The 17,549-nt window shown below is 40.0% G+C and overlaps 1 protein-coding gene across 3 annotated transcripts in view; it reads left to right on the forward strand.

Moving 5' to 3' along the window:
* The window catches only part of RLIM (ring finger protein, LIM domain interacting), a 30,917-nt gene extending 13,931 nt beyond the window's left edge, over positions 1-16,986 (forward strand). For all 3 annotated transcript variants that reach the window (XM_062182929.1, XM_062182927.1, XM_062182928.1), the window contains 3 exons: positions 6,414-6,606; positions 7,997-8,080; positions 9,702-16,986. In XM_062182929.1, coding sequence (XP_062038913.1) covers positions 6,438-6,606; positions 7,997-8,080; positions 9,702-11,293 — 1,845 coding nt within the window. In that variant the 5' untranslated portion in view covers positions 6,414-6,437 and the 3' untranslated portion in view covers positions 11,294-16,986. The remainder of the gene's footprint in view (positions 1-6,413; positions 6,607-7,996; positions 8,081-9,701) is intronic.
* The last annotated feature ends 563 nt before the right edge of the window (positions 16,987-17,549 follow it).

The raw sequence follows: 17,549 nt of genomic DNA on the forward strand, positions 1-17,549 counted from the left end.
ATAGGCCCTCATACGGGATGCCAGCATTGCAGGTGGCAGCTTAACCTGCACAATGATCCCTGTCTCTGGATAGTTGTTTTTTTTTTTTTTTTTAAGATTTATTTATTTGCAGGGCCATCGCTGTGGCGCAACAGGTTAATACCCTGGCCTGAAGCGCCGACATCCCATATGGGCACCAGTTTGAGACCTGGCTGTTCCACTTCCCATTCAGCTCTCTGCTATGGCCTGGGAAAGCAGTAGAAGATGACCCAAGTCCTTGGGCCCCTGCACCCGCATGGGAGACCCGGAAGAAGCTCCCGGCTCCTGCCTTCGGATCAGCGCAGCTCTGGCCGTTGTGGCCAGTTGGGGAGTGAACCAGCGGATGGAAGACCTCTCTCTCTCTCTCTGCCTCTCCTCTTTGTGTAACTCTTTCAGATAAATAAATAAATCTTTAAAAAATATTTATTTATTTGAAAGGCAGTGACAGAGAGAGAAACAGATCTTCCATCAACTGGTTCACTCTCCACATGGCAGCAAATGGCTAGGGTGGGGCCAGGTTGAAGCCAGAAGCCTAGAATTCCATCTGAGGCTTCCACATGGGTGTAGGGGTCCACATACTTGTGCCATATGCTATTTTCCCAGGCGCATCAGCTGGGAACTGGATCGGAAGTGGAACAGCAAGGACTTGAACCAGTGTTCTTGTGGGATGCTGATGTCATAGGCAGTAACACAAGCCACTGCACCACAATGCAGACCCCTGGATAATTTTTCAAATCTAATATTTTAACATTTCTTGGCCACTATGATAGCCTAAAGAGTTTTGCTAGAAATTATACATTCTTGCCTCTTGATTTGTATTCCATTTTTTCCTTATCTTTTCTACATTTTTGCAAGGCTTTGCTCTTTCTGGGCTTTTCTTTCCTGGGTATTACTCTGAAGACTTTGTGACACTGTTGTGACTGCCCTTGGTGTGTGTTTTCAATTATCTTTGATTCATGTCCTTCAAATGTCAGAATTTGAATGTTCTTTTCCTTCCTTGGAAGATTGTGTGTGTGTGTATTTTATGTGTGTGTATGTGTGTGTATGGTTTTTTACATTTATTTTTTATTTATTTGAAAGAGAGAAGGCGAGACAGAGATCTTCCATCTGCTAGTTCACCCTCCAAATGGCCACAATGGCTGAGGCAGTGCCAGGCTGGAGCCACAAGCCTGGAGCTTCTTCCAGGTCCTCCACGTAGGTGCAGAAACCCAAGCACTTAGGCCATCTTCTGCTGTTTTCCCAGGCACATTTGCCTGGAGCTGAATATGGAGCAGCCGGGTCTCAAACCTGTGCCCATATGGAATGCTGGTGTCTGAGATGGCACTGGCTCTGAGTTTCCATTTATTTTAAAAGCAGGAAGAAAGAGATTTTCTACCTCCTTGTTTACTCCCCAGATATATGCAGTATAGCTGGGGGCTGAGCCAAGCCGAAGTCAGGAGCACTGAACTCAATGCAGGTCTCCTATGTGGGTGGAAGGGAACCAACTACTTGAGCCATTACCTGCTGCTTCCCAGGGTGTTTATTATCAGGAAGCTGGAATGGAAAGTGGAGATAGTACTTAAAGCCAAGCATTTTTGGTATGGAATGCAGGCATCCCAAGCAGTGCCTTAATCATTGTCCTGAAGGCCCACCCCAAGATGATTTATCATTAAAACTATCTTGGCTGGTGCTGTGGCATAGTGGGTAAAAGCTGTCCCCTGTACCACCAGCATCCCATATGGGCAGTTCAATTCCTGGCTGCTCCACTTCTGATCCAGCTCTCTGCTAATGCTCCTAAGAAAGCAGCAGAGGATGGCCCAAGTGCTTAGGCCCCTGCACACACATGAGAAACCTGGAAGAAGCTCCTGGTTTTGGCCTGGCCTAGCCCTGGCCATTGTGGCCATTTGGGGAGTGATCCAACAGATGGACGCACTCTTTCTCTCTATCTGTAACTCTGCCTTTCAAATAAATAGTAAACCATCTTACTCTACAGTTGTTTTCAGAACCATTTACTAATGGTTCATGTCGCGAGTAGATTTTGTCCTAACTTTCATGTAAAATACTAACAAATGTTCCTAGTTTTTTTATTTGGTTTGAGAAATTATGGCTAAAGTTTCTTTTTCCTTTGTACTTTATTAAAAATCAGCTATTTTTACTATTAGAAATATAAAATTGTCTTCCTTTGAGGTACATGTAGAAGTATTAGGGTTCTTTTTGTTTGGCCCATATAATTTTTTTTAAGATTTATTCATTCATTTATTTATTTATTTGAAAGGCAGAGCTACAGAAAGAGACGGAGGTCTTCCATCTGCTGATTGACTCCTCAAATGGCCACAATGGCTGGAGCTGAGCAGACCTGAAGCCAGGAGACAGGAGCTTGCTCTGGATCTCCCACGTGGGTGCAGGGGCCCAAGGACTTAGGCCATCTTCCACTGGTTTCCCAGGCCACAGCAGAGAGCTGGATCAGAAGTGGAGCATCCGGGTCTCAAACTGGAGCCCATGTGGAATGCTGGCACTGCAGGTGGCAACCTTACCCACTATGCCACAGTGCTGGTCCCCCATATAATTTTTAAGAGTGTTTTAAGCTGCTCTTTTCTAATGTTGCTCAAGTTTCAAGTTATAAAAACAGCGTTTGTCAGCAATTTATATAGTTTAGACTTAAAAGTTAAGGAACTTTAAGTCTTTTTTTTTTTTTTTTTGACAAGCAGAGTTAGACAGAGAGAGACAGAAAGGTCTTCCGTTTTCCATTGGTTCACCCCCAAAAATGGCCACCACAGCCAGAACTATGCCAATCTGAAGCCAGGAGCCAGGTGCTTCTTCCTGGTCTCCCATGCGGGTGCAGGGGCCCAAGCACCTGCGCCATCCTCCACTGCCTTCCCGGGCCACAGCAGAGAGCTGGACTGGAAGAGGTGCAACCGGGACTAGAACCCGGGGTGCTGGCGCCGCAGGCCAAGTGAGCTGCGGCGCCGGCCAAAACTTTAAGTCTTGAATCTAGGAAACTTTCTGGAAATGTGTCATCGCCCCACCACAACCTGCTTCCTTGATATGAGGCTAATTCTCAAAATAATTATCTTAGAAAAACAGAATGGAGACCTAGGTGTGCCCATGTCTATAAATTTTATCTAGACTCTGTAAACAGAGTTTGACAAAATAGACTTCTTTGTGTTTTTATGTCTGAAAGAGGGTTGGTTTTCATTTTTCTCTTTGGGATTGGTTTCTGAAAGTTCTAGTAGTTCATTTGGTAGCGATTAAATCCTAGTAGCAATATAGCCTACCTTTTTTTCTAAGGATCAAATTTCCACATTGTCCTAGTCAGTCAACTTGGGGTGGTTGTAAGCAGGAGAAAACTAGAGGCTTGGGAAATTCAAGATCTTGGTGCCAACAAATTTGGTGTCTAGTGAGAGCTGACTTCCTGGTTCATGGATGGTACCTTCTTGTGGTATCCTTACATGGTAGAAGGGGCAAGGCAGCTCTCTGAGGCCTCTTTTTTAAGTGTACTAAGTTGGGGGGGGGGGGGGGGGAGGTGTCCCACCCTTATGATCTAACCACCTCCACACTCACCTAATACCATCAACATAGGGGTTGGAACTTCAACATGTGGGTTTTGGGGGACAGACCATAGCACATATGTTCATGAAAATTAAGTTTTGTTGATGTTAACTTAAATAAGATGAATCTGAGATTGGGAAGCAAAGAATTAAAAAAGTTTTTTATTTGGAGTTTTCCCTTATTTTAGATTGTCTTCTGCCATTGGTTTTCATCAGTGTGCTTAATTGAGAGTGTGTGAAAATCAGCTAGTATTTTGATTTCCTTAAGTTTGTGCAAATAATGATTAAGAATCTTTGACTACGTTTACTTAAGGTATTATCTAGAACAGGGGCTGGCAAACTAATAAAAGGCCAGATATATTTTAGGCTTTGCAGATCAAACACAAAATGGAGAGAAGTCAAATTTCCACAGTTTTTCTTGGTAAAATGTAGTTACAATTTGAGTAGTGTTTTCTAATACAGATTTACTGCTGAAAAGAATAGCATTTGTTTTGGAGGTGTAGAATTTTGCTTAGTTGAGGTTAAAAGTTAATATTCCTTACCAGTCATTTTCGAATGTTCACCTGTGCTTGCTGGTTTGAAATGAGATTTTTTTGTATTTCATCTTTGAAAATGTCTTTTCACATTGATAGGTACTGCTGCCTTGAGCAACCCACAAGCCTATGATTCCAGTGAAGCATATTCATCCCTTAGAGAAGGCATTTAGAGAATTTTGTTAGATTCTCATATTTACCTTTCGGCATATCATTACACCACAGTTACTGCTTCCAGTTAAAGTTTGTATGGAGACTCTTCAGTTGCAGAGTTAAATGGATTTTGAAATAGAAGTTTCTTTGCATTTATATTGAGCTCCAAAAAACATTTTTCTACTGTAGGTTTTTTGTTTTTTGTTTGAACAGCTGGGACTCAAATGTGCTCATAGGGGAGGTAGGCGTGGCAGCTGTGCCCCAAAGCAAGTCCCTCTGCTCAGTAGGTGTAGATCTGCTCCAAATTAGTGTGGGAATGGAGTTTTTTCTTTAACAGCATAAGAGGTGCATAAAGCAGCCTGATATTACTTGTGATGCACTGTTAGTTGCTGTTGAAATTACTTTTTCACAGTATAAATGGGTTTCACATTTAAGCATTGTTTGTTATTCATTAAGAAATATTATCAAGTCTGTAGCAAAAGCTATTTCCTAAGTTTTCATTGTTTGATAATAGTAATTGAAGGGTAGTTCTCATTCAGAGAAAAAAAAATTTTTTTAATTTTTTATTTAGATGAAAGGCAGAATTAGAGAGAGAGATTGATCTCCCATCCACTGGTTCACTCCCCAAATGGCAGCAATGGCCAGCTGGGGCTGGACCAGGCTGAAGCCAGGAGCTTTATCCAGGTTTCCTACGTGGATGCAAGGGCCCAAATACTCAGGCCATCTTCTGCTACTTTCCCAGATCCTAGCAGAGAGCTGGATTGGAAATGGAGCAGGCAGGACACGAACTGGTGCCCATATAGGATGCAGGCATTGCAGGCCGTGGCTTACCCCACTATGCCACAATGCCAGCCCCAGAGAAAAATTTTATCTTTGCCCTGAGTACGGTAAATCAGAATAAAGCTTTATACCAATGTTAAGCCATCAAAGTGCTATGTGGTAGAGAAATTCAAGTTTTCTGACTAAAAAATCCATAAAACTCTGAGGATATTTAGGTCCACAAAAATGAAATCACCATTAATACCATTGGTTCAGTAATATATATTCAAGTATTTTCTGCAAAGTATCTGCTGCATAATGAATACTTGAACAATCCAACTCTCTGCTAATGCATCTGGGAGAGCAGTAAATGATGGCCCAAGTGCCTGGGCTCCTGCTAGTCACGTGGGAGACCCAAACAGAGTCCCAGGCTCCTGGCTTTTGGCCTAGCCCAGCCCTTTTTTTAAATTTCATTTTACATTTTCTAATTTTTTTTTATTTAGTAAATATAAATTTCCAAAGTACAATTTATGGATTACATTGGCTTCCCCCCCCCCATAACTTCCCTCCCACTCGCACCCCTCCCATCTCCCACTCCCTCTCCCATTCCATTCACATCAAGATTCATTTTCAATTATCTTTATATACAGAAGATAGATTCAGTATATATTAAGTAAAGATTTCATCAGTTACATTTTCTAATTTTTTAGTGTCGTTTTCCTGTGATTTGGGAATACTATGGCAAGTGTGTAGTCTAACGTTAGTGTGTATTGAATTTAGCACATTTATAGTATCTTTGCATAATATATGCAGTATATGTCATCTAATCTTTAAGTCATCTACTGTGCCTTTAAGCATGACATTCATAGTCCACTTTTTATTTGTCATGATGAGTACATATTGGTCATTTGAAAAGTCAGAGTATGGCGATACACATGACACTTAAAGTGCTTTCATGTTAGAACTGCATCACAGCAAATTCTAGTACACAGCAGCAGTGCGAAGCAATGAGAGTGCCACTTACAGTCTGTCACAACTGCTCTACTCTACCATCATAGTACTGAAGCAGCCATAGACAACATGTGGATGTGTGTGGCTGTGTTCCAGTTAAACTTCATGAACATTGAAATATGAATTTCATATGATTTTTACACATCACAACATACTTTTTAAACCCCTTAGAGAAATTCTTAGATTTGAAGGAGAATAAAACCAGGCAACAAGGCTGGATTTAGCCTGAGGGCTGTAGTTTGCCAACCCCTGACCTGGTGTTTTCCTGGGTAGTAATGCTTTTCAGGAGTTTTTCTGTTATGAAATTGCATTCATTTGAGGTCTTGACCTGGTTTCTGGATTTTCACATAATTAAAGCTTGTGTAGAATATATAGTGATGTTTGTTTTCAAGATTGGTCTCCTTTCTCGTAGATAATTTTCCACTTGTTCATCAAGATGGAAAACTCAGATTCTAACGATAAAGGAAGTGGTGATCGGTCTGCAGCACAGCGCAGAAGTCAGATGGACCGATTGGATCGGGAAGAAGCTTTCTATCAATTTGTAAATAACCTGAGTGAAGAAGAATATAGGCTTATGAGAGATAACAATTTGTTGGGCACCCCAGGTATGTTGTGTGTCATTTATATATGTAAATTACTTGGTGTTTTTCAACCTACTTTACAAAAGGTTTAGTGATTATGAAATATGATTGTTTAGTACAACGAATGCAAAGTGGCATATGCTGCTTTACTTTATTACCTGATTCTTCCTATTTATATTGGAATTAATGTAAGTTAGATTTTTAAAGTTTTGCCATTACAACATTTTAGTGAACTGAATCGAAAAGAATGGAGCTGAACAACCTTTTCCTCTTATGCACTGTTTTAGAACCTATTAGACATGTATGTTAGTGTGGAATAGCTAATGAGAACTTTAGCTCTTAGGAAAGATATTTTGTTGTCTTCTGATTTCCTGATTTTAACCCAGTTGTAGTGCTCTAAAGCTAGCTGTGAGTAAAATGGCAATTAGAACTTTGCACTTTGTGATTCTCTTTACTGTACTAAGCTTCATTTGATCCTAGTTAAAACCCAGTATCTGTCTTTCTCATTTCTGTTCAACTAACCCTTGAAAGGCTGGTTAAATTTTAAAAAGTAAGTTTTAGCATACATTTTAAGAAAAGCAGAGCATTTTGAGCCATTTGTACCAGACCTGAGTCAACATGCTTTAGTTGGAGTTCTGGCTCTGCTGTTATTTGGTGTGGCTTCTGGCAAGGCAGTCTGTCATTTAGTCTGTGTCCTCATTTCATTTTTTTAAATTGTTATTTATTTTCATTTTATTTGAAAGGCAGAGAGACAGAGAGAGACGGGGAGAGAGAGAGATGGAGACAGATTTTCCAGCTGCTGGTTCACTCCCCAAATGCTCAAAACAGCCAGAGTGGGGCCAGGCCAATGCCAGGAAATCCATGTGGGTCTCCCATATGGGTGGCAGGGAACCAAGTATTTGAGCTATCATCTGCTGCCTCCCAGAATGCATATTAGCGGGAAGCCGGATCAGAAGTGGAAGAGCGGAGACTTGAACCAGGCGCTCTGATATGGGATGTGGGCATCCCAGGCAAGCACTCAAGCTGCTATGCCAAATGCCCACTCCTGTTTCCTCATTTTAACATGCAGGTAATGATATCTACTTCTTGGAGTTGGAATTTTTAGAAATAGAGAATTAAGCCACAAAGTACGATATAAACTGGACACTTAGAAATACAGGTTGTAAACCTGTGCTCCCAAAGAAGTGAATTTTACCTGGGTTCCTGCTCACACCTTGTTTTCTTTTTTTAATCTTACTTCTCTGAACTATTACTAAGATACTATTTCTTGTCATTAGTGTGTCAGATCATTGTAGGCCATTGTTGTAGTATTTGATGGGTTTGCCCCTAACCTCATATTTGCCTGGTGGTGTGTGCTTGTTCCAAGAATCACTGGTTTTCATTTGTAATTTGGCAAACATTTTAAAACTTTCAGGTGAAAGTACCGAGGAAGAGTTGCTGAGACGACTACAGCAAATTAAAGAGGGCCCACCACCACAAAACCCAGATGAAAATAGAGGTATATTTTGCTTTGGGGGATGGTTAGAGAGGGTGGGATGATGCAGTAAATGTCAGCCAAAGATTATCCAGAAATGGCACAAATTAATTTGGTGCTAAATAACTGCTCGTAAAAAGGGAACTGGCATTTTCTTGATATTTGAGAATGTCAACATGTTTTTTTTTTTCCTGCCTCACCTTTGGATTGTTTGTGTTAATTAGGGTAGTGAGAAACAGGCCTTTTAAGTGTGTTTTCCCTTCCACCCCCCGCCTTGGTTTTCTGTGTCCATTGAAATTTCTTGCTGCTTAATTCTGTATTTATAAACATGGGACCTTTTTCACCAGCAAAAAGAAATGGTGTATTCTTTAACCCAGTGGTTCTTATTGGGGAATAATTTTGCCCCTGGTGGGCACTGGCAATGTCTGAAGACATTTTTGGTTTATTGGGAGTTTGCTACTGGCATCCAGCAGGTAGAGAGCAGGGATAGTGCCAAGCATCCTGTCATCCTGTAATGTACAGCACAGCTCCTGCTGACAAAGAATTAACGGGCTGGAAATGTCAGTAGCCCTGCTATTGAGAAATTCTGCTCTAACTAAAGGTCTGGTGTTTCCCTCCTAACGAGAAATAGGGAATTTGACTCTGTAACTTAAGATGCTATGACAACAGTTTAGATATTTTTGAGAATACTTATTTGAAAGGCATAGTGACAAAGAGAGGGGAAAACACAGAGAGACACTTTCCATCTGCTGGTTCATTCTGCAAATGCCTGCCCCAGCCAGGACTGGGCCAGGCTAAAGCCAAAAGCCTAGAACTCCATGTGGGTTGCAGGGCCCCAAGTACTTGGGCCATCTTCTGCTGCCTTCCTGGGTGCATTAACAGGAACCTGGATTGTACTGGAACTCAAACCAGCACTCCAGTAGGGTATGTGAGCATCCCAAGCATTGGTGTAACCGGCTATGTCACCATGCCCACCCCAATAGTTTGGTTCCTAAACATGCCATTATATGTGTCATGCTGTGTTCAGGGTGTTTATCTGATTTGATACACAATTTCATGTCAATTTAAAATCTTGATGATACTAAGAAATGTTCAAATATTTGTAAATGATAAACATTTACATTCTTACTGTTCCTAAAAGTCTTGAATTTTAAAGCGACTTTATGGTATTATCAGTGGCACTCACATCCAGAGCCTAGGAGAGGAAGTGTATAATAATGAAAATTTGAAGGAAAAAAGTAATTTGAACTAAAATACTGGCACATACCTTAGCTAATGCCTGTCTAGCTTGATTACATTAGTGTTTTGGTGGTTGGCTGGCAGAATGTCTGCTGGCAGTCCCACAGTAGTATGCTAGGCTCTGCGTGTGATGAAATGCTAGAGAAAAAGGCTTAGTTCAGATCCCCTTTAAACTAAAACAGTTTTCTAAATTCCTCTGGAATTGGCTTGGTTTTTCAAAATGAGACGGAAATTTTCCTTCCTTTTCTTAACAAATATGCAGTGTAGTTAACAAAACTCTGTAAATGTGAAATCTGTTCAGACTTTTCAAGTCGTATCTTTAATACAAGGTTTCAGAACAGTAGCATGGTTGTCCTAATTTTAGTAGTTCCTTTTTCTCCTTCTTCCCTTCCTTTGTTTTAACCAGGTGGAGACTCCGCAGATGATGTGTCTAATGGTGACTCCATAATAGACTGGCTTAACTCTGTCAGACAAACTGGAAATACAACAAGAAGTGGGCAAAGAGGAAACCAGTCTTGGAGAGCAGTGAGCCGGACTAATCCAAACAGTGGTGATTTCAGATTCAGCTTAGAAATAAATGTTAACCGTAATAATGGGAGCCAAAATTCAGAGAATGAAAATGAGCCATCTGTAAGACGTTCTAGTGGAGAAAATGTGGAAAACAGCCAAAGGCAAGTGGAAAATCCACGCTCTGAATCAACATCTACAAGATCGTCTAGATCAGAACGAAATTCAACTGAAGCATTGGCAGAGGCTCCACCTGCCAGAGGTCTGAGGAGGGCAAGAAGCAGGAGCCCCGACCATCGGAGAACCAGAGCGAGAGCTGAAAGAAGTAGGTCACCTCTGCATCCAATGAGTGAAATTCCACGAAGGTCTCATCATAGTATCTCATCTCAGACTTTTGAGCATCCTTTGGTAAATGAGACTGAGGGAAGTTCTAGAACCAGACACCATGTGACATTAAGACAGCAGATCACTGGACCAGAGTTGCTAAGTAGGGGTCTTTTTGCAGCTTCTGGAACAAGAAATGCCTCTCAAGGAGCAGGTTCTTCAGACACAGCCAGCAATGGTGAATCCACAGGATCAGGGCAGAGACCTCCAACCATAGTCCTTGATCTTCAAGTGAGAAGAGTTCGTCCTGGGGAATATCGGCAAAGAGATAGCATAGCTAGTAGAACTCGCTCAAGGTCTCAGACATCAAACAACACTGTCACTTACGAAAGTGAACGAGGAGGTTTTAGGCGTACATTTTCACGTTCTGAGCGGGCAGGTGTGAGAACCTATGTCAGTACCATCAGAATTCCCATTCGTAGAATCTTAAATACTGGTTTAAGTGAGACTACATCTGTTGCAATTCAGACCATGTTAAGGCAGATAATGACAGGTTTTGGGGAGTTAAGCTACTTTATGTACAGTGATAGTGATTCAGAACCTAGTGGCTCAGTCCCAAGTCGAAATATGGAGAGGGCAGAGTCACGGAATGGAAGAGGGAGTTCTGGTGGTGGTAGCAGTTCTGGTTCCAGTTCCAGTTCCAGTTCGAGTTCCAGTTCGAGTCCTAGCTCCAGTTCCAGTTCCAGTGGTGAAAGTTCAGAAAGTAGCTCAGAGGTGTTTGAAGGCAGTAATGAAGGAAGCTCATCATCAGGTGCCAGGCGAGAGGGTCGACATAGGGCCCCGGTCACATTTGATGAAAGTGGCTCTTTGCCCTTCCTTAGTCTGGCTCAGTTTTTCCTCTTAAATGAGGATGATGATGACCAACCTAGAGGACTCACCAAAGAACAGATTGACAACTTGGCAATGAGAAGTTTTGGTGAAAACGATGCATTAAAAACCTGTAGTGTTTGTATTACGGAATATACAGAAGGCAACAAACTTCGTAAACTACCTTGTTCCCATGAGTACCATGTGCACTGCATCGATCGCTGGTTGTCTGAGAATTCTACCTGCCCTATTTGTCGCAGAGCAGTCTTAGCTTCTGGTAACAGAGAAAGTGTTGTGTAATTAAGATCTGAACTCTCAGCTATGTAGCTGGTATAGTGATGGGCAAACAGGAATCACTTGTTTTATGTCCACTTTTTGAGTGGTGCTTAAATGTAAAGTAACAACCTGAATTGAGTCATTGCTTTCTGAAGGAATCATTGTCCTTTTTTGCAGTTTCTGTCCCAGAACACAAGGAAGCATTTAAAGAGCAACATTTTAGGATCTAACAATCTGATTTCAGTACCAGTTGAATTGATAGCATCTCTGTTACTGATAATTTGTATCATATACACTTGTTGGTTTCTCCTTTGTTATCTTAAAGGATCTGCCTTAGCAATGGCTCCTATCTGTTTCATGTTGATCTTTATGTAAAGTTTCCCATGCCATAGGAGAGAGAGGGGTGAAGGAACTTCCCACTTTAGGCTAAGTTACAGTATGTGTTTCCTAAGTGATTACTTAAAACTGTACCATTCCCAGTTATTGACACAAATTCAGCCACATTCTGAGTATTGTTTGTTCACCTTTCAGACTAGGTGATACTGGACATGTCAGTGTAAATAACACTAAGGTTAGAATCCTCTAAGTGTATAACTGTCTCCTAAGCCCATCACTGTGGCACACTGTAGAGTGAGCTTATAGTTTAATTGAGATATTTATCTTGTGGAAATATTAAAAAGCCTATGCTTGTGTAAGTGAAAAAAATCACATTCATTTGTTTAAAAATGTAAAGCTATTTTGTAGAGGCTCAGTACTTTTCCAATGCACTGTTGTATTAATGCATAAAAAATTGTAAAGTACCATGCTTAGAAATGAGAGAACTGCTTTTTGTGAGCCAACATAGTTTAAAAAAAAAACACACCAAACAAAGTACAAAGCTGCTTTTGTAAGTGTGTAGGTGTCAAGAGCAGAACATATCTATAATATTTAATGTATGTGAACAGCTACTGTGACATGCATAGAATAGGGCCATGCAGAGTCAAACTGCATTAAAGACCAATGGAAATTGTGTGTTTAACTTGAATTTAGGCAGGAAATGACAGATTGGAGTCAAGAAAACTGCTCTGAGGAGCATAAAATTTTCTTGTAGACAGTAATAATGCAGACAACAACTGGTTCCATACAGTGAGAGCAGCAGCAGCATATGACCTGGCATTCTACAGGAACAGATGAGGCAGATCGGCAAATTTGACAGAACTCTGGTTGCAGAGACACAAACCACTACATCCAGTTAAGTTGATGTTTTTGCAAGTCTGCGCCTCCAACAGTGGAGGAAAGAGACTACAAACCACTTTTAGCATAAATTGCAGTTGGTACAGATGTGTGCGATCATAGGAAAGTCTCGAATTTGCAGTGTTTTTGAGATTTGCCATTTAAGGTACTAGTGCACACTTGCTAATATTTCATCACAGTCTATCGCAGACTTAATATCTTGCATATGATGACCAGGTGAATTAAGGGATTTTTTACCTTTCCTTGAAAGTGTATCATTTTGGCTTAATTGAAATTCAAAATTTAATTGTGGTGTCCATATTTGCAGATGGGACAGCTCACTCACTATGGACAGGCACTTTATGTTTCCTTAGTAGTAAGAGTAAATAATGATAACCCCAGTACTTTTGCCTAATTCCTCTCTTAAAGCTGGTTGGGGTCAGTCTGTGGAGCAGGTACTTGTTTTTCTGGGAAAAGCCAATAGGCCGGAAGAGGGCTTGAACATGTCCTTGGCCTTTAGTGAAATGAGCTAACTACCCAGACATAGACAGATCCCTCTACAAAGTAAACAAGTCTGCTTTAGGAACTGTTCCTGGCTACCTTCACTGTTAGCAACTTCGCTATAAAGATTATTTCAGAGTTCATTATCTCATGTTTTCTTCTCGCTTTCAATCCTACCTAAGTATCAAGGAAGTTAACTTGTAAATATGGTAGTTGTTTACTAAAGGATATGTACTGCTCTTGCAAGGAAATAATGTTCAAAGCTTCACTTATTTTTTTTAATATAAGCAGATTTCACTGTTTATGGCGCTTATGTAATACATTTTATCTTTTAAAAAAATTGTCCATGCAAAAGTCAGGATTCCTTTATATTTGTGAGCCTCCTTGTCTCCTTTTCTAAGGGTGTAACAGATCTGCAGGGTAGTCCTGATTGGCTAAAAAAAAAAAAAAAAAGGAAAAAAGAAAAAAATCCATTTTCCTCTTGGTATAAAAATGTTCATTTTAAAATAGTTTAAAAACATCTGCAGCACATTCTAAGTGTAAAAGAAAGTTAACTGACAACAGGTACCTCCCTAACCTCTCAAAATGTATTACTCCTTTGTGAAGTATTAAAGTATGGCAACTTGAGCAGAATGCTGGTTCTGAATGTAGATATTGAAGCTACTCATAAACACTGGAAATAGACTTTTATGTTTTTAGCCTTCAGTAGAATGCACATATTGGACATGTGCATGTGGACACCTTTTTCAATAGCACTCAATAATTGCCGTTGGGTTGTGTAGAATGGATACAAGCATTTTAGTGGAATTCGCCACTTAATTTTCATTTTGCTAATAAGTCCATGACTGCGGCATACTAGCCTTGTGGACATTGAAGACAAGGTCTTTTGTAGGTGTCAGATGCACAATGGAGAACAGAAATTTGCTTTTTTTTAATTGCCACCAGCATCCAAACCTATTCTTGAAGGGAGCATTTTCCTGCAGGAGACTTTACATTTCATTTTGTATCTTTGCACTTTTACTTTTATTACAGAAAGATTCTGTCTTTTAAGACCTAGTTTGAACTTCATGCAGTAAATAGGAACAAAAAAAAAAAAAGCAATGCTGGAACATGACATTGTTCAAAGCATAGGGAAAAGTACTAAAACCTGAATTTCCTTGACTATTTCAGATGTTTCCTAAAAATCCACTTACTAGTCTGAAATGTTTCTTTTGTTGTTGAACTCCAAGCAGCTACCAGGGTTGAGATTTATTTGTTCTAGAAACAAAATTGAGCAAGTTAGGTTAAAAATTTGTTGACTTTTATCTGTAGCAACACTAACAGATGAGCCATGTTGTGAATTTGGAATATTTGCTCTAAAAGGAACACAATAGTTATACCTCAGTGGTGTTAATAGAAGTTGGGATTTGAGAAAAAGTGTTCACATTTGTGTTGGAATATAGACATTTGTACCATCAGAAAACCTTTAGCACCAGAAGTTCGTTTTGTAAACACACACATGCATATACACACAATCTCTTCAAGACTGGGATTATTTGAATTCATCCAAACTTCAGGAAAATGGTTAGCTATAAGTGTTACCTCAAGTAATGGTTTTTCTCCCCCCTGGTTAAACATGTCTTTTCTGTGCCAAGAATTCTTTCCTAGTGTCTGTGTCTCAAGTGACATTTATGAAGGGTTATCACTTAAATGCTTTGTATTTAACCACCTGCTTCCCAAATGTCCACGACATGAAATGGGTCAAGCATCCATCAGGGACTTTGAGTCAGTTCCCAAGGTGCCCACGTGACAGGGAAGTGGTTGTTGCAAAATGCCTCTTAAAAGGCCATTTTTACAGCTTGCTAGAATACAGTGGCACCTTGTGGTGGTTGATAACTTTTCTTTGAAAGATGGAGGACATTCTTTTCTCATTTCCTGTTTTGTGAATGGAGAAAATATAATCTGCCTTATTTGATGTTTTAAAGTTCTACAATGCTGGTTTCCCTGTCAAATGTTTTATCATTACTTACATAAGTAGAAGCCACTTTCATAAGGCACTTTTATTCCTCCTAGTCTTTTAAGACTACACTGATTGCTACTTTCTGTAGTATTCTGTACCTTACTAATTCAAGAGATTGAGAAGGCACACGTTAAAGTGTCAGGTGTGTTTTTTTCCTTGAGTTATAATTTTTCAGTATGTTTAATATTCATTAACAGTTTTGTAATTCATTGAATTAACTAGTGAGTTGTTTTCTTTTGAAAAAAAATTTGAAAGTATAAATTGATATAACGTGCTTCATTTGGAAAATTGAGATGGATTGTCTGAGGAACTAGTATTTCGCTTGATTTTTCAATCTGATCTTTAATAAGCAACTGAAATCCATTATGAGTTCCATCCCCACCCATGAAATTTTTTAGCATTCTGAAATTAAAAATTATTTTCCTTCACTGGAACATTTCTAAAATAGATAATCCCAACAAAGGAGTAATCGCATTTAAGTAACCCTTGTTTGTACATGAAAGTCTACAGCATAGAATAGAGCTATTACCAGGATGTCAGATCTCTTGAGAAATAATAGAATAGTGTGTCAATTTTATGATTCCTTTCATGTTGATGTGGTGGTTTGGATTAAAATCTGAAGGAAATAGGCATACCCTCCATCACTCAGTTAACAGTGAGGTAGATAATTGTTTTTGATTGGGATTTGTTTTACTTGAGTTCCCTAAACTACTTTATAGTCACTTGGGTTGAGTGGTAGATACCATAAAGATGTGCCCTGAAAGTGAACCCAGTGCTACCACGGTGCCTCACTATGTCAAGGTTCCTCTGTCAGTTCCTCATTTTGCAGATTGATTCCAATAGCAAGGTATGGTTGAACCAGCTGCCCAGCCTTAACTCTAGTGCCCTGTTAACTAACATTCTTTTAACTGATTGATTAGTATGTGTTTTAAATGTCCAATGTTTGGATTTTACCTCTTGATAGCTCCATTTGTTCCTGGTGCTGCTTTTAAAGGTGTAGGGCCATGTGATCAGGTATCAAGTTGAGTAGGTACGCGGTTGGCCTGGTTATAAATCTGTGCCTGTTTTATCTTCTCCCAGGAAGTGCTGCTTTGGTATAGATGTTTACTTGGATTCATAGAAAGAACTGGGTAGCAATCTTGAAAAGCTTTCTGAAGCCTGTAAGAACCTGAAGGGATTTGGAGATGGGGCAGTAACAAAGGCTGCGTTTATGTCTTTGAACATGAAGCACATAAATGTATGTTCTGTAAAAACTAAAGTGATTGTGATACCAGGGCTTCCTGACCTCTGGGAGAGACTTTTCAAAAAGCAGAGAGGAGCACAAAATGAAGTGAATTTGGTTGGCTTGCTTTATCTGGTTTCTCATTTTCTGTCAATTTAAATCTGGACATAACACCCTTTTCCAATATCTCTATCCAGCAGACTCCTAGTTGGGAAGCCCTGTATTAAATTTTGAGAATGTACCCAGTTTTCCTTTTTTTTTTTTTTTTGTACAGTGCTTTACAACTGCTAAAAATTAACTTGTTTAATGCAAAACAAGACCTTGAAAGGTCAGTCATATTAAAGCTGGTTTGATTATTAATAGTTATCTTTTAGGAAGAAGCTTTTTCCCTATGTAAGATGTCATACTGCAGATTTAAAATATAGACTATCAATAAAATGCATGAAGTGATCATTTGTGTTCAATCATCTTGGGTTTTTCTTTCAAAAGGGAAATCTGATAAAGGTTCTGTTGCTTCAAATCAATGTCAAATAGGCTTGATTTTCAGAATCAAGTGGAATTACAGTGCAATCCTGATTTGGAACCCCTCACTTCTGTGTGGGCAGACAAGTACTGGTTTACGTGAGAATTATTTCCATTTTATTTGCCTTATGTCAAGAACGGCTTAATTTTTGATAAAATAAAAGACTCAAGTATATTCTGATACAAGGATGCTCTATTACTCACTTAACTAGTGATGAATTTTATTATACGATGGTGCTATTAAAAGTGTGGGAAAATGGAGTTGAAAGATGAAGGTTTTTTTTCTTGGTGCAAGAAATTTTGAGATGTATGCGTAGGTTTTTCATAATATGCATTTTTCCATGGTCTGTTATCTGAGAAGGGGAGAAAACGCTCATCCACTGGTTCACTTCCCAAATGCTGGTTCACTCTCCAGCTGGCCTGGGCTGGGCCAGACCAGATTAGGAGCCAGTAGCTTCTTCCAGGTTTCCCACATGGGTAGCAGGGGCCCAGGCACTTGGGCTGTCTTCTGCTTATCCTAGGCCATTAGGGAGCTGGATTGGAAGTGGAGCAGCCAGGACTGGAACCAGGGTCCATGTGGGATGCCAGCATCGCAGCAGTGGCTCCAGTCCCCATGAACTTTTTGAGAACCCCCTAGTTTCATTTGCTTTGGTGCCTACAGAGTTGTATCCTTGGTGTTGGAACTCCATTCTCAGGGTGGTTTTGGTAGAGTCAGTTCACTCTGTGACTTCCCCCCTGGCTTTAATTTCAGTGTCTCATGATTGTATTCTTTGAGAGTCAGCTCCACCATTGAAGTCTAGAAAGTGTAAGTGCGTAGGCATTTA

Source organism: Lepus europaeus, chromosome X (genome assembly GCF_033115175.1).
Source record: "Lepus europaeus isolate LE1 chromosome X, mLepTim1.pri, whole genome shotgun sequence".
NCBI classification, from domain to species: domain Eukaryota; kingdom Metazoa; phylum Chordata; class Mammalia; order Lagomorpha; family Leporidae; genus Lepus; species Lepus europaeus.